The following is an 18,145-nucleotide window of genomic DNA, read 5'->3' as shown; positions in this document are numbered from 1 at the left end:
CACCACAAAGAGAGCTTGTAGAGATCACTTGTTAGTACAAAACATCCCCTCTCCCCAAAATACACAGCTATTCCAAAAAAGACTACTCACTGAATTTGAGTAAAGCATTAGCTTCCCTAGGGGTAGTGAACCTAAGCATGTTTTAGACATTTTTATAATAATTAATTCTCTATCTCTATTAACAACAAAAGCAAACAAGCCTTACCCAGCTGAATGCATCCACCAATGCCAAGAAGAGAAGCTGCACTGTGATAAAGGGGCAGAGTAATATAAATGATGTCTTCTGAAGTAGCACCAAACGCCCACAGTCCAGCAGCTCCTTTAAGAACCTGTAAATGACTAATGACTGCTGCCTTTGGAAGACCTGTAATAAAATCAAAATAATGCGTTAAAGTATTTCTTAAAGGGAATCTGTATGAAGTCTCTAAAATCATAAAAGAGTTAATTTTTACTTCTGTAATCAAATTGTCAACCATCTTTTTAGACGACCATACATAGACAACTGGCTGTTTAATACAATATTGCATGTTTATATACACGTAAAGATTAGCCAGTTTGTAACCTCTCTTTGCTATTTAGTTTGATGTCACAGTCATTCAAATGAGTGGAAACATAAAGAAACTCACTGGTTTGCTGCTAGCAAATTATATAAAGCAAGAAGGGACAAAAAATGTACTGTAGATATGGACCTCTTTTAACATAAAGAGGCATCACACCAGATCTTGTTCAGGCAAGAGTCATAGTGATTGTAAGGCAAATAGGAAAGGTATGGGATCTACATGGAGTAAGTCACACAGTGGGTGCTTATCTAAGAATCATACATCTTCCTATTTGTTTTAGAACTCTACAAAGTCTATGACGAATTAACAAAATAAGAAAAAATCTGTGAGAAGACCACATCAGTTAGGTTCTTCTGAAAGAGCTTCTTCAAGTTCAGCACAGCACTTCTTTTCAGCAACATGCAGACTCACAGGCTTCTTGCGCTACTACTCTGGTACCTATAAATCTGAGTAGGGGATGTGATCTTGCATAATACATGTGTTCTCAAACACACACAAATTTCAGGCTAAGTCAGGCTGATGATGAACGGTGAGAACAGTTCAATACTTAAAAAAAATATAATGATTCATAAAGTTTTCTCACCTATTCTTGCAAAGCTATTGTTCATTTGAAGACTTAGCCAGAGCTGGAAGTATAATCTGTGGAGAGCTGAGCTACCCTCCAGGCTATTCCACTTTTCTACACTTAAGTGAAAAGGGAATACGCCTAGGTTGCCAATAAATTGCTTATAGCAAAAAGTTTTCTACAGTCTTGAGTTTTTACTTTTGCCTTTACAGAGAGATTACTACAGACTGTGCAAAACACTCCTTTCTTTTAACTAAGATTTTCAGTCAAAACATGTGAAAATGTTCAGTAACTCAAAATTAGTTATTCCATACTCTTCAGACTACACAAACCTTATGATATTAGTTACATAGTACATAATAGAAATTCAATGTAAATTCTTGTATTTCATACAAAGTTTCAAAAATATTTTAAATTCTACATAACTGAAACTTGAGACTTCACACAGATACTCTGATTCTAATTGTAAGAACAAAATCATCCCATCTGGATAATTCTGTAATTTTTTTTAGCTAATTTAACTCCCAACTCTTAACAAGCAAGCTTAAGCATATTTCTATTAGTAGAATTACAAATAAAATCTCATTTCTTGACAGTATTTATAACTTCCTAACTTATTGGAGACTGATGTTCTTATCTCCTAATTTTTCCTGAGAACCTGACGCAAATAAATTAAATTATTATATGTATGAAGGAACAAAGCCTCAAACCAGATAAGTATTTTCAATCTTCATGTGGCTAAAACTGTTGTGTTCAATTGAATGAGAATGCCAATCCATTCAGCTTAAAAACAATGCTGCCTTTCATGTCAGTGATCAGGTTTTTTTAAGTATTAGCTTCTTAGCTGCTGGAGCACAATTCAGACATCTGTTTCTAAACTAAAAGGCTAGTAACTTAATCCTATTTTCTGTCTCTACAGTGACCTGCATAAAACATGACTTAATGTAAGAAAAACAAATGTCTATTTGTGTGTTTCAAGATTATTTTTTAAAGTTCTAGGTAAAAATCTTAATAACTTTAGCTAGGGAGTGTTGTGTGGTCACAAAATACTATCTATTATGATTGTAAACCAACCAAAAAAGCAGTGTTTTATAAACACCTGAGCTGTGAAGTAATAAGAGGTAAAGCCTCTCATTGTATTTGTACAATGTGGCAGGAAAAAATAAAGAGAAACCCATAAACCACTGAAGAGAAACACAATATGGGTGGTTTTCTATAGTAATGCTTCTAGATGAGAAACATGACATTTTGCTTTTGTGATACCACAGTTTCAGAAAAATCAAGTTTCTAGATGAAAGCTGAAGGAAAACATGGACTCTTTAGAAGATCTGTACCTGTTGTTCCCGAAGTAAATATATATAAAACAGCTGACTTGAGACTGTTGGCAGAGCATCGATTAACTGGAACAGGGTCTTCAGATGCGGCTTCTATTTTGTCTAAAAGGGTATGCACATTTGGAAACGTGGAGTCCTTGGCCATTATCCAAACACTAACATCTTTTTGAAGTTTAGGAAGAATTTCTTCCAATGTCCCAAGCAAATCTTAAAAATTAACATGAAATAATGTTAATTCCATTATGCCTTCACAAACCTAGAGAATAAAGTATTTTTTCTCTTAAAGTTTTACTTTTTATAATAGAAAGCTAAATGCAAGTCACCTCCATGGATATAGATTCAATAAAATAACAATGAACTAGAATGAAAATCCACTGAAAACAAGATATAATATGCTAAAAATACTGCTGATCCCATCCCATAGTAGAATGGTCAACTAGCTCTCAAGGCAAACTTGTGAGCCTTGATTACTAGCTCCTATTGTCCACATGATTTTAGGTAGCCCTTAGTCATTGTTAAGACTAGAATGAAATGCGGTTAAGTTTCAACTTCAAATAAATCTTGAAGAAATCCATGGAGGCAGATATATGCATAACTGATAATTACAGTACAGGTTTCCTCAGATGCCCTCAACAGCAATCTCCTATTGAGAACTAATTTTTTTTCAAAAGCACAGAAGTGACTGATTTAAAAAGAAGCAGCAGTTTAACTAAGTTCTATTCTGTTGGCTTATCAGGAAAGAAACAATGAGAGAAGTTCCCAGAGTAAATAAAAAAGAAAATATATAGAAAGTATAATCCTTAAATAACCTATTTGGTATTTATATTTTGAAGCATTTTTACAATGTCACTTTCTCAGAAGACTGCACAGTCATTAAAGTACTAATCCAGGAAACATACCAACAACAGGAACAATACTGTTTCCAGTAGAACTCTTTTACACCTTAGGGCTTTGATACTCTCAGTCTAAGTAATTAATCTTAAAAATACACCTGTGGGTATAAATTTATTTTATTATCTCAGTTCTTATAATAAATAAAGTTGAATAAACTTTGAATAAACAAAGTTGACATGACTCACCCAGAACCTCACAATGAGGCATTGCCAGAGCCAGCATTTGAAATCCTGATGCCAACTCCCAACGCACTTCACAAATATTAAATATGGATACCATATGCATAAATTTTATGCCAAAACAACTGAAGATTTTTAAATCTGAAAGATGCTGTTTGAATCACTGGAGTACAGCCCCACTATAGACAGCAACAAGGTGAAAAAATTTGAACAAAAAATAATGTCAAGAACAGTAGTAACTGCAGGAAACCTGATTCCATGAATGTCAAGGTTCATTGGCATATTAATTCTGTCTAGCTGTGGTAATATGGAATTATGGCATATTTTTGAGCAATAAATAGAAAAATACAACTGTACTACTTCTAACACGTATTAATAAATGAAGTGTGATGGAATAACTATGTACATATTACCATCTCATACTGATTTTGTCTTCCTATTACGCATATATGTCTCTCAAATATACTAAGGATAGCTTGTGTAGAACCTAGCAAAAGAAACAGAGGTGCTGGAAGTAGCTGAAGTTCTATTTCTGTTTTCAAAAGTAGTAGAGAATAAAGATTCTCCACCATTCTTTATTAATGCACTAGCTTCATCTACAATGCAAATCTGTCAAAAAGAAGAGGATTTCCCTCTTCTTTTTCTTTTTTCCCCCTTTTTGTGCAGGAAAGGAAGAAAGATAGGAACTATTAATTTCAACCCTGCAGACACACTCATTCAAGATTCAAAAACGACATGAGGACACAGTTCCCTTTGGGTAGACTGAAACATATGTACCCAAAATAGTTAAGATTAATCATCATATTAAACATACACACTTGTAATTTTTTCTCCAAACACTCACTCTTAAAACCAGTGGCTCTGGAGCTTTTTACTGCTATTGAACAATTAAATGATTATACAGCATAATTTTTCTTCTGTGCTCAGGGATCTAATACTTTGAACAATACATGAACAGCTTGTAATTAAAAGTTATCGTGAAAGAAACTTCTCAGTAGATAGCACAGAACAGCAGAAACAATAAATTATTTCCTGAATAAAAAAAGGTAAGCTAAAACAGCTGTATTTAAAGTGCCAGAAACTGAAAGTTACTTCTGGTACACACATGAGATGAGGTGTTTGGAGATGACTCTCAGTTGTACTAACATATTTCCAAATAATAATTCTAATGATGGTCAATTAACATTTTGTTCCCCAAACAGAAAACTTCTGTGCCAGACATTGTGTAGAGCTGTCTAGTCTTTACATATCATCTTTTCCACATGTCAGGAAGACACAGCCCTCTTGGAAGAGCTATGATTTGTACATTTCTAAAGGCATCTTGTATGTGCACCTTATATAGAAAAGCAATTACAGTAAAGCAATTCTGCTATTTAAACTTGGAGTTTTACTCAAATAATACTTATTTACTCTTTACACTACAAAAGTATATTCAGATTTTGGGTTACTTGTTTTGGGAGAAATATCTCCTTATACAAAATTTGGCAAGTTCCATCTGTGCTGTTTACATTGCTTGTATACAAATGTTTGCCATTTGCTAATTATTTGGCTCCTACTGGGAAAAAAATATCTGGAATTGATCAGAATGGATATGTTTTTCTGCTTTTGTTTGCTTTTTTTCTCCTCTTACTTTTAAAGCATTATTCAGTAAAAGTTTGTGAAACTGTTACTTTATATTCACATGAATACATAACTCAGTTACATCTTTTGAGAAAGCAAGGAAAATATGTTTTGAACTACTGTCCCAGGCTTCTAGTTGCACAAAGGTTTTTTTATGTTATTTTCTAGCAGAGATCATGCAGGCTGCTGGCAAGGACACAGTCCCACGCTGATGAAAGGAATACATTAGATTATGAGATCAGTTTGTACTGAACAGAAAGTTACTCAGAAAGAAAACTCCAAGAAATGGTTCTTACATAACTTTGATGTGTACCCTGGCTGATATGTTCAGGAAGTTATATCAAGTCCGGACTCTTCCCCACACTGTCTGGCCTCAGAAAGTAATTGTTACTTGTACTTGATCCCCCAAGTGACTCAGCATGGCTTCTCACAAAGTAATAATAGCAGAAAAGTCAGCTGTAGCTCAGGATCAGTGCTGGTGTCTTGAAGTGCCACTGAAGGCAGTAAGGGTAACAAAATATAAACCACCTTGCAAATCACAGTCAGCTCTTTTTTCCCCTCAAAGACCATCTGGGACAAGACACAGACTAGAGTAGAGCAAGTGATCAAAGAGATATGGTGTCTAACAGAGCTGGTGTCTTCCATGGTCCTCTTCTAAATGTTTAGGTCTAAATAGCTTTTTATTCCAAATAGATAAGAAAAAGTTGTTTCAATACAATCCATTCTTTTTTTTCATTCAGTGACTAACATGACAGATGAGACTTCTACTTGTATGTAACATCAAATGACTTTAATTTACAAATTCAAAAAATACTTTGCTTAATGTCTTTCTCCAGGATTTAGACATGCTTCTGTCTAGCTCAAAATACACCCAGCAGCAGCAGCAGAAAGCACTGCTAGTGCCTCAAGAGTAAAAACTTCTGGCCAGAAAAATGTAATACAGCTGGGAGACAAACCTCTGTACAGAACTGCAAAATCACAAGATGGCTGTGAATAGAAGGGGCCTCTGGAGGTCACCTCGGTCCGATCTCCCTGCTCAAGCAGAGCCACGTAGAGCACACTGCCACACGTGTCCATGCAGCATGTACACTCCCTTAATAGCCTTTGTTATCAGGACTGATGTAAATCAATCTCATGGAGTTTAGAAAGCAATCCTTTAACAGCAGAATCCTTGCATCAGAAGTCATGATGGCAATCTGGGATGTCCTACTCTGGGCAGAACTCTTCCCAGTAGAATCAGACTAGAGATGCCCTGGCAAATAAATTCCATTTGTGCATTTCTGGTGGTTCACTAAACTGTATGTGTTGTTTAGTAGTATTGCTGATGTAGATACTGCTACAGACACAATGATAGAACAGATGCAATGTAATCCCTTCTTCAAGCAAGTCTTCGATCAATAGAAATATTCACCAAAAAGGACATAACACCTTAAAAGATGTCTTCATTTTAAGCAGTGCCTTACCTCCGTTTAACCAGCAGCTTATTTAAACAACTAAGGGTGGCATAGTCTGGTAACGTGTAGTAAGAATGAACAGCTTTTGAGAGAGAAGAACATACTGTTTCTTTCTTTCTCTTTCACAAGTTCCTCATTGACATAAAAGTTAGTTAACTACTGTTTTATTAAAAATGCAGTTTGAAACTCTAGCTTTTGAACCTCTTTCAAGAAACATTCCCCAAAATGGGAGTGGTGGGAGAAAATGTTTCTGGGAATGGAAGTGTGAAAAGGTTAAGCAACAAATTAAAGCAAGAGCTAAATATTCTGGGAACATAGTAGACAAATGAGAGAAGTTAAAGTAAAAAAACTCTGTCTCTCTGACACAAAGGCAAATGGAAAGGAACAGAAAGACTAAATACTGGCAAATAACAGAATCCATATTTGCTTTTTAGCCAGAGCCTGGACAAGAAGACAAAAAAATTTACTTGATTGCACTAAATTAATTAAAAGAGCATCAGTGTCATAGGAAAAAACCCCACACTTTTAGAGATAGCCATTTCATATAGGAAACCAACAAGAGAAAGAAACCCTGAAGTTTTTATTACATATCTGGGGCTTAAGAATAAAACATTCAGTTGCTGAGTTCATAGAATACATTAAGACAAAATCAAACCCACAAAACTTAAATACTACTGAAACACTCAGAACTAAAGTTAGAAAAAGCAATACAAGTATAAGAGAATTGTCAGATCAGAAGAAAGTCTGATTCCAAATGCTGAAGCAAAGACAAGATAATACTAATTGGATGGGCTTACCAAACCACAATGCCTGACAAATATGCAGGCACACAACAAAAGTTAGGAGTAAAAAAAGGCACACGAGAGTGCTCTTACAAGAGGCACCATGAAAAATGGAACAAGGTATGGAAGACAATGCAACCATAAATAATATCAAACCTAATTGTATGGAGGTATCACATTTGTAAGAAATAAAAGCATTTTTGAAAATGAGGTACAAAAAAGCTGCAAGATGCAATCATCACACAAAAGGAGGCTACATCAGCAGTCTGAGCAAGGAAGATTTTGCCATAAACCATCATCAGTGAGAATTGTTTCAGGCAGCAGCTGAAGGTTCCCTTCAGCATAAATGAAACCTTAATATTAACTAGATATACAGTAAGATATAACAGCAGAACTGTACATAGGCTCCTGTTTTAATGTGCTATTACAAACAAGAATTTCAAGAGCAAATTTGGTCTTGCTGAACACAGGGAGTCAAACTGTTAAGGGGATAATTTCTCCCGTGCTGCAGTCCATGAAAAAGACCAAAGGTCATCCAAAACACTGAAGATATAGTTTCTAACTATTTCTAAGAAATAGAATTGCTAAGTTAACCTGCATTTCTTTGTGGAAGGTGAAAAACCTACATAGTTTTAAAAGAATTTCATTATCCAGAAATACTGCCATTACCTACTATTCTCCAATTTTAAAAAAACAGTCTCAATTGCCAGACATGATGCCTGTCTATGGCAATGATAAAAATTAGACCGCAAGTGGATTGGTTGTAGTAAATGCTTTGAAAAAAAATATACACCACGTTCAAACTATCCACAATTCTGTGAAAATGGTGCCACAAGAGGAAAATGAACAACTCACGTTTATTGATGAGGAAGAATCCCTTGATACTCACAATAACACTGAACAAAAAGATGTTTAATAGATCTCTAAGAATTATGTAGCTGACTGTGTAATCCCACTGTTAAACATTGCTCTGAAATTTTTATAAACATTAGGGGGAAATTATTATCTATAATAATTAGGTTCAATATGTTTCTTTCAAGAGTGGTATGAATTAGGCCTCACAGTCACTGGTCTGTGTATAAACTTTCAATTGCCAAACCTGGACTCCTTTGGAGAGGCTCCTGTATTATATGGTCAATAGCTGAGGACATAGCAACTTTAACCTCTTTCACAGATAAAAACAAAAAAAGAGCCTCTAAGTCCTGAAGGCTCATGGGACCAGCAGACTTACAGCAGAAACTAAAGGCCATTAATAAAGTAAGAAGTCCAAAATGTAAAATATCAGCTGAGAGACTAATTTGTTGGTATTTGTGTTGTATCAGCTGTCGCACACAGCTCTTCCCTTGTGAGCAGAGGCAGAATCCCAGCAGAACCTAGTTCAACACAGTTGCTCTCACTATCAGCTGCTGGTAGCAAATTAAGAGCAGAGAAACACAGTTCCCAGCGCTGCTCTGCAAGTGCTTTTCTCACCCATTAGTTACCTCAAACTTAAATAAAAACTTCTCTCAGATGCAAGCTCTGATACAAAGTTTCTCCCTTTCCACAGTCAATGAGCAGAAAGTTCCTGAACATTAATTCCCTTCCTCAATCCATACACTCAAAAGCACATATTCATAAGAAGAAACTAAACAAGATTTTTTTTTAATTAAGTAAGGAAGCAAAAGGAAAAGCTGTCAGTTCAGAACCCTTGTTATCACATATGTGGATTATATTTAAATTGGTTTTGTTTTCATTGGCTTGTTTCAATTACCAAACATCTTAAACTAGGAAACCATATAGAATCAGAATGAGAAGATTTATAATTTAAAAATATGCAAGGGAAAAATCTTAAATGCATTTTTGAAAACACAGCTTTATAGCAGTAGATATCAGATGGAAGAAAATTCTATCATTTAGGTGTCATGGGTATAAAACCCCACAACTTGTGTAACAGCAGTAAAGCAAGAAGGTGTGCAACAGAAAAAAAGCAAAGGAGACTTGAAACAATACTTTTAAAGAGAAGAGACAATATGGGACAAATAATATGCAATATTTAGTTATATTTTTTTCCAATCAAGTGTCAAGCTTCTGTGTGGTCTTTGAGCCTTGCAGGTTCACTTTCACTTCACCATAAATAAGTTTTGGCAAGTTCATGTTTTGGATCTGTCTTCAGTTTATACATCTATCTAATTAAGCCAAATTTGAACATAGAATGAGCAGGATGCCTACAATAAGATTTTAAATTCTTTTGAAGCATTTAATAAAAATTTAATACTCCAGAAAGTTGCACCACACACACTACCTATTCAAACACAGCAATTTCTTCTACAATCCAACACCAATAGTAAGTTTGTTATTATGAATCAACCTCCTATGTACTCTATTTCCAAAATTTTATTCTTGTAAAACTGTCATACCTCTGCAAACAATTGAACAGCAGAGGCTGTACAGTCCAAGTTTAGACCTTCCAGTTTTGCAGTGTTTTTGATGAGTAGAAAGATGGGCAGGTAGTACAAGAGTACATGACTTAAGTAAGATTAAATTTGACTGTTTGAGAAGTAATGGAAAATTAATAGGTAATTTTAATGCTTTCAGAGACACTTTTACTGACACAACTAAACACTCGGAACAGGCTGTACTCAGATGTGGAAAACTCTCCTGTAATACATATTTTTTAATAAAAGGTTAAATGGATGTTCACAAAGCACGGATATAATTGATTCTGCCTGAGAGGCTGAAGCTTTATAAGATCTTGAAGACCCCTCCAGCTCCGTGTTTCTTTCATTCTGTGAACATTTCTAAATCAGGTTTCCAACAAATGATCTGGAGGGCCAGGTATGTGGGAGATGTGACATTAAAAGCTTTGGATGTAGGAATGAGGAGTATACCCTACCTGCTCCCACAACCAGTATCTTGGGCTCACAGCTACTGACACAGTGCAGGAGAGATCTGAAGCGGACATTGAAGTTGAGGAACGCCACCACGCAGCCCAACTTGGCCAGTCCAAACCACACGTTGATGAAGTCTGGCTCGTTCCCCATCAGCAAGGCCACCGTGTCCCCCTTCTTCAGAGCCTCGTGCTGCAGGAAGACCTGGGCTATCCTGTTACTCCTCCGGTCCACATCTCTGTAGGTGTGAACGGTCCCTTCGTAGATGAGGAACGGTTTGTGGGGCTGCTTCTCCGCCAGCTTCACAAACTTGTCCAGGACAGTGACAACCCTCCCTTGCAGCCGGTACATCTCCATTCTCGCCCCATAGGTCAACACTTTGAGCAGGTATCTCAGGTCGGCCCAGAAGTAGGGGAAGAGGAGTTTCTGGATGAAGTGCAAGGAAAGAATGCCTACAGCAGCCCCCGGTACCCAGGAGGGCGGCACTGGGAGCGGGTAAAGGTCGTCCCAGCCACGCATCTCCCCGCAGCCAGTCCGCCGGGCACACGGCCGGGCAGGGCGCGGAGGCGAAGGCCGGCGCGGGCTGAGGCTCTTCCCGCCCTCACCTCCTCCACAGCGGGACGCCCGGCCCAACACTGCTCAGGAGCAACGGAGACAGGGAGCTCCGACGGCACGGCACGGCATGGCACGGCACGGCACGGCCGGAGCCCCCGCACGCCTCAACCTCGCCGCACCTGCGGAACGGCCCGGCGGGAGCGAGGCGGGAGTGCCTGCGCTGCCCGCGCACGGCTGAGGCCGGACACCTTCTCCCCCCTCGGCCCCTGGACTCACGCACAGCACCGGGCTGCTGCCGCTGCTGCTGCCGCCGCTGCTGCTGCTGCCGGCAAGGCGGCGGCTCCCTGAGCCGGTTGCATAAGGCGCGATCTCCCGCTCGCCCCCGCCGGCGGCCGCAGCCCGGGACTGGCTCCCGGGGAAGGCGGCGGCGCAGGAAGCCTCGCCCCGGGCCGAGGCGGCGGCCGAGCGAGCTGCGGGCGCGGTCCCGGCGAGGGCGGAGGGCGGCGCTGGGGGCAGGTGGCTCCCGCCGGCCGCTCCCGCCCCGCCCCTCGGAGCGCGGACCCGCCGGTCCCCCGAGCCCAGCCCGGCCTCAGGCCTGGCCCCGCAGGAACGGAGGGGAGCAGGCACCTTAAGAGTTGAGTTGTGTTCCCAACTCTCTCTGTTTTTTTCTCTTTTACCACTAAGATCGAGGTCTGATTAGATTAAGAATGTACAGACACAGGTCTGTTATATGAACTCTGACTGGACATGCATTGAAAACAAATTCAAGCAAATTAAATAGTGCAAAACTAGATTATGAGTAGATTTCATGCCTCTTTAAAGGTGATACTGTCAGCAGCCTGAGAGGTTTTTACTTATACAGTAGTGCTCCTTACTTGCAAAGTGCAGTGGATGTGTATGTTCTGTCCCAGCTAGGTGTAAATTTACAGGAAGAAAGAAATATTTAGGTTTTCAGCTGATTTCAGAATCACTTCTTCCAGAAGGACATTCTGTGAGAGTACAGAGTTCCAGCTTACTTTTCTTAAGTGGAGATAACTTAAAGGGCCAGTATTTAAAATTCCTTCAAAGTAACTAATAGGCAGATTAAATGCTGTATTAACTTGTGCTTAACATTCAAAAACTTACAGTAGTTATTTGACTGACTGGAGTTGGGCTGTTGTTAACTGCTACAGAAATGTGCACAAATAATGAATAAAGGAAAAGGCCGTGACTCATAAGGAAGATGCATAGTTACGTATTGATTTGAAGGAAGATGGAGGTTGATAGATACTCTTGTTTGCAAAGATTGCTTTGAAGAAGGCAGAAAGAAAGCAGGAGGCACAGCAGTTCAGGTCAATGAAAGGCTCTTGGCGTATGGATGAGAATGAGAGGAAAAGCAATAGGTAATTGATCGAGCACAAAAGTAAAATAAATACAGAATGGGCTGTGGAAAGAGAGATGTATTTTAAATATACTGTGCTGTGAGCTAAAAATCAGCCAGGCAACATTTACTAAAGCGACTCACCACATGTCACATGAACAGAGAGGAAGAATTTTTTATCTTAGATGCTATCAGTGCTGCTAATCCCCAAGAACTGAAATGATGAGCAAGACCTTAACATAAAGACTCTGGTATTCTGAAATACACAGTTTCAAAGCAAAATTGTAGGTTTGTGTTCTCTGAATTGTCCCTTTTTCTGTTAATTCTACACAGAAATTATATCAATCCTCTTTACTCAGTATGCAAGTTTCTTGTAAACATGAGCAATAACTTCCTTCTTATAGCCTCCTGAAGGGAGACAGGAAAATTCTCAAATGCATAAATTTTCCATTAATTTTCTGGTCTGTTATAAAAATGGGTAAGACATGCCAAGAAATATCAATTGGCAATGGAAAAGTCACATAACTCAGGTGAAGCCATGCTGGAATTGGACTCAAACCCTGCCTGTGCGCAGAATTCCTTTGGGATATTGGATTAATCTCTTACAATGTCCCCAAACCGGGTTATTTAGTCAAGCCGCATGCCTAAACTTACACCTTAAGGCCCTCTTAGTCCCTCGATTTGATGGTTACACAAGCAACTACAGATTAGGACACAAGGATCTGCAGTTTCTATTCCTTGCTAAGTGAAATGGTAGCTGGTCCAGCACCAGGTGGGTTAGGAATTAGTTAAATTCACCTTCAATAATTTTGTTCTCTATAGTTTTGGATCTTAATCCAATGGAAATACATGCACATTTGTTTGGTGGTTTGGTTTTTTTTTTAAGTAAACAGCATAGAATTTTAGTGGGTCAATTTGGTTTTTTTTCTTGTTAACTACTTCAAATCAGCAGTGAAGTAGTTTTTTTTTATCTGCATGCAATTATCTGCGTGCATGGGTTGTTGAATGTAACATATGAACAGTTAAGAGAACATGAGTTGCCATATGCATTGAATAAGTTATTGGAAAAAATAGTTGTCTGGGGAAAAAAGCATCTTATTATGAGAATAAAATTACTAACATAGCACATACTTGCAAGTGGTACATCCATATTGTGAAGAAATATTAAAACTATTCCAAAGGTTAACTCAAAAAAAACCCTAGAAAATTCTCATATTTCAAGTGTAGTGATTTTTTTTTTCTTAAGTAAATAAAACCCCGAAAGATACAGCAATAAATTACCTGTTCATCAGGTTCTTGTTAAATGTCATGAGCTGGACTCTAATTTACTTTTGACATTATGTAGGACACGTAAACTTGTACCTGAGACAAACCACTGAGCCCTGAATTATTTAGTACACTGTAATTATTCTGCTCAATTTCGCTTCAACAGACAACATTTTGATGCCTGAGACTATGCTATGACCCAATAGTGAAATATAAAGGAGTTGAATTTTTACTGGTGGAATTCATATGTGGAAGTATTTTTTTAATGTGGTTAGATAAAGCATTTCCCTGTACCAAAATCTCAGCGCTGCAAGAAAATACAGATTACAGAAATGCTTCTGTAGCATAAAAACCCTGTAGTTTTGATGTTACCATTTTGACACATTGTGCCTTTTAATATCCAGATAACACAATATGGTGCTCTACATACATTTTATTAACTCTGAACACAGCTAGTACCCCATGGGAATTTGCTTGGGCTATTTTAGTGACATAAGTATCAATTACAGGGGGAGGGTAGAAGCTATTTTAAATAAGATTTATTTATTTTAAATAAGATTACAAGGCAGGGGAGAAGCTATTTTAAATAAGATTTTTTTTTTTAATGTATGAAGTTTTTGGGTCCCCTCGGGGGAAATAATAGCATAAATTCTGAAGTGTCAGCTATTTTCTAGTTTCTTACTAAATTTTAAAGTAGTGAATTTTTTTCATCTGAAATAGAAGATTTGAAATCTACAATAGAAAGAGATTAAATAGAAATTCCTTCAAGATAAAAAGTCTATGACTTAAAGACAGATTCCTGGCTTTTCAGATTGTCAGAATGCTGTAATCTGGAAGAGGAAGAAAATAGCATCATATTCTGAATATTGTCTTGAAGATTGTCCACCACTATTGAATACTTCCTTTTTTATATTTCAAAATATATATTGTATTTTAAATATATATTCAATTTTAAAACATAATCCAGAATATTAAATTAAAAAATAAAAATACCTTGAAAATGCAATTTTCAGATTTTCATATCTCATTCTTCAATTGCACCACCGTTAAAGTATCCAAGTAATTGTGTCTATTAATTTCCACAGGTTAGCTGTGAAACATATGTCTAGCAAAGTCTAAAATCTTAAATCTAAAATTAAACAAGTAATAAGCAAACCAGAATTTGATGTCTGAGTGGCCAATAAGCAAGTCATAATGCTGAAACAGCCACACAAAAATAGCTCTTGATTAATAGTGTCCCATGGAATCTGGGGAATGAATGGTGTAATCATACTACAGTTATTACAGAGACCTGAGGAGGTAAAGTCTAAAGTTGTTGTCATGGCACACACCAGACATTATGGATGTTTTTCATTATAGGAAAGCATTTAGGGTTCAAATCCATAGGAAATTAAAATTAATTTTTATAATATTTTGGAATGCTTGTTTATTCTGTAGTTGTGTGAGGACATTCATGTGAAATAACATAAAGTGCCTTGTCTCAAGTCATTCACTAGCATGTCAACACCACAGACTTGTGGCAACTTTTCAAAGATGTAGAGAAATATCTTCTCTGGTAGATGAAATTTTATTAAGAGAAAGCTTTACTATTAATTTAATAGATAATTTTGAAACCACATTTTATTTTTAATTTTATTTAGCTTTGAAGAGGTTCTACAGGTAAATTTGTAGTTTTGCCTGAATTCATGAAAATATGTTTTTACTAGGAGCTATATACACTAGCACCCCAGTAAAACTTAGCCGCAAGCTTCCAAAGAAGCATACTGAAATTTTCACATTTTCTTGCTCCTAGAACAACCTCATGGACTGCTGATGGAATGAGTTCACAACAGTGAGTCTTTTGGTCCTGAAAAGACAGAGTTAGGGTTCAGTCCCACTGTCATCCAGAAGTGATGTCAACTGAGCAAGCTATGAGCTTACACACTTTATACAAAATAATTACATAGAAGGATTTCACATTGTAGTCTGGTAGTCTCAAACCTGTGGTTTTGATTTTACTCATTCCACAGCTCCTTCCCATCAAGTATAAAACATGGCACTGACCTGTCAAAGGGATGCATACTTTACGTGGCTCTAAAGAACAGGTCATACAGGTTCATACAGAAAGATGAAATAAGAGCCAGATGAAAAGTAGAATCCGAGTATGAATCCTTTATAAAGGATATTCTGGTGTCATCTCAGGTGTAAGGTAAACAAGATTTGAAAACATGGGGAAACACCAAACAGGACATGAAATGAAATAGAGAAGGAAACAGGCTTCTCCTCAGTATGAAGTGCTATCATTTTCACATTCTTTAAATAGATACTTTTTTGACCACTAGTTTAACTTGACTCATGTTATGGGTGATTTGAAAATACCTTAACATTTTTTGAAAGTTCTACACCTTAATTTTTTTGTTATTCTTAAAATTTTTCTGGACTACCACTGCAGAGCATAGTATCCCAATTCCTTTTTCTTTTCGTGTCAAATGACAAAAGCATTCTTTTATACAATCTTAGCTGGCTTGGAATAGGATGACATAAGAGTCTAGAAGAAATCTTTCAGTGATTTTCAGGGAAATTTTCTGGCATGTTGGCCTGTGTCAAAACAGAATGGAGCAGATGAGGCATGCAAATCATGAGCAAAACTTCAAAAATATGAAACTGTCTCTAAGAAATCACGTATGAGCTAGATGCTTACCATATCCATTGTTTGCTTCTGGTTTGTGGGTATGTCTAGGGAGACAAATTTTAATTTAAAAGAATTTCTTTTTTAAAAAAGCATCTTTCAGATCAGGGTGTTTTCATAAAGTACCAGTTGGAAGTATTCGGTGTTTTCATTATCATGCTGAATTTCTAGGTGAAAGGGTTGCTGTACTCATCTTTCAAAGGATTAGAACAGGGTGTCTGCTTTCTGTGCCTCCAGGCACACATAAGATAGTTTTCAACTTGCCTCTGCTTTCTGAGCTTTCATGTTTTCAACACAGTTAAACAGTATGCCAGAGAACATCTGCCCCTTATTTGTGCTTTCATTGTTTTGTGCTCTGATTGCATTTGAAATTTTATCTGATTACCATGACCAGAATATTATCAATGTTAGCTGGTATAATAGTTCATTCCCGTGACCTCTTCTTGCTAGAAGCACTTACCTGTACTTGTACTATGCCATGTCTGATATTGTCTCTATGTTCTAAGAGCTTAGGTCTTCTATATGGAACAACATTTTCAGAAATACTTTGCCATCTGGTATAACTAGGCTATATGCTAAAATACTGACTTTTTTAAATTCAGTAGCAAAAATTTCCACTCATTTTCTTTCTTCTCACATGTTCGTTTTCTGTGGTGTGGAAATGAAGAGGGAAAATAACTCTCTTGAAAGCCCAAGAAGCAATTTACAACAGAAGAGGGAGGAAAGAATTTAAAGTACTTAAGAGTTGCAGGTACTTGTACTTCTCTCCACGTTTCACCATTACTGAATGCTGAAACCACAGTCATTTTGTGGTGCAGGAGACTCATTCCTCAAGCATCTTCTACGAAGATCCTGTTCAATGTGATTTTAAATCAAAGTGATCTTGTATTAATTTTGCTGGATTGTGTTGGTGCATTGTTGTGCTAATAACACAGCTAATAACTCTTTCTGGCACATATGAATTTTCCTTGTTGGAAGAAATGTTTGACATGCTTTTATGCTTCACTTTTTTCCTTCACAAGGCGGTTTACTTTGAGAGATGATGGAGAGAAAACCCCCTTTTCCTATTCCTATGGCTCCATTATGCATAATCAGAGTCACCAAGCAGCAACAGCAGAGCTACTCAACAGCCTGAGGAGCAAAACAGGTGCTGAAGATGCCCCTAACACAGAGAAAAGCATTCTCCCTGACCAGAGGGCAGTCTGGCTGCACCTGAATACACCAGGGGCTGGGATGCTTCCATATAGGAGCTGCCAGCAGTCCCAGACATGGTAATGGATCAGGTCCAGGGTAGGAGATGAGGCCAGAGGTAGGACTAGAGACAAGAATGTGACAATGTCCATCCACAGGGCAGGACAGCTCAGTTCAGGTAAGTGTGGCTGCCAACCCTGAACTTAGACCCTTTGGAGCTTTTGGGTGGAGGGGAGAGCAGTCCAAGTGATTGCTGCTCAGGGCCATGAGGGCAAATTTGTGTCACTACTTGTTACCTGATTCTTGCAGGTTCTAAGAAGCTGGTGGAGCCTCATTTCTTCAGCAGTTTCCTGAGAAGTGTTTCTGGAAAAAAAAAAAAAAAACAACCAACTTTTATATTCATTCATGTAACTTGTCATATGAACTGCAGATGAAATCTGTCATATTCAATCACCTTGACTGATAGACCTCACGAGGCTAATGGGGAACAAATGTAGGAAGAAAGTTAATGAGGAACAAATAAAGTGACTCAATCACATACTTTACTATCATTAACTTTACTTTTTATTTCTGTGATACAGTCTCTACTACATGCAAAGAAAATATCTTTTTTATGCATCATTTTATGGCGTTTGTAATATTTAAGCCATGAACATTTCAGACAAATTGGCCATTTTCTTAGTGTCCAACTGCCTGGAGTGTGTCTGTGTTATTAAGTGGTTATCTTAAAAATGAGGAGGTAAGTATGTAGGTATCTTCAAATACTAGTCTGGTAATAAAAGAAAAAAGAACATGGTAACCACAAGGCAAGTATAGGCGCTTTCAAAGTCAGCATTATCTGAGTAAATAG

General features: G+C 37.6%; 1 protein-coding gene across 1 annotated transcript in view; it reads right to left on the bottom strand.

Moving 5' to 3' along the window:
* The window catches only part of SLC27A6 (solute carrier family 27 member 6), a 40,197-nt gene extending 29,408 nt beyond the window's left edge, over positions 1 to 10,789 (bottom strand). Inside the window, exons 1-3 of the mRNA XM_071424718.1 lie at positions 10,261 to 10,789; positions 2,460 to 2,666; positions 206 to 364 (exon numbers count right to left, since the gene is read on the bottom strand). Of these exons, the coding sequence (XP_071280819.1) occupies positions 206 to 364; positions 2,460 to 2,666; positions 10,261 to 10,774 (880 nt within the window). The 5' untranslated portion in view covers positions 10,775 to 10,789. The remainder of the gene's footprint in view (positions 1 to 205; positions 365 to 2,459; positions 2,667 to 10,260) is intronic.
* Between the last annotated feature and the right edge of the window lie 7,356 nt (positions 10,790 to 18,145).

Source organism: Agelaius tricolor, unplaced genomic scaffold (genome assembly GCF_023055355.1).
Source record: "Agelaius tricolor isolate 1412-34295 unplaced genomic scaffold, bAgeTri1.0.p SCAF_4, whole genome shotgun sequence".
NCBI lineage: Eukaryota > Metazoa > Chordata > Aves > Passeriformes > Icteridae > Agelaius > Agelaius tricolor.
Note: the sequence above shows the minus strand (reverse complement) of the source record. Positions and strands in the feature narration are given on the sequence as shown.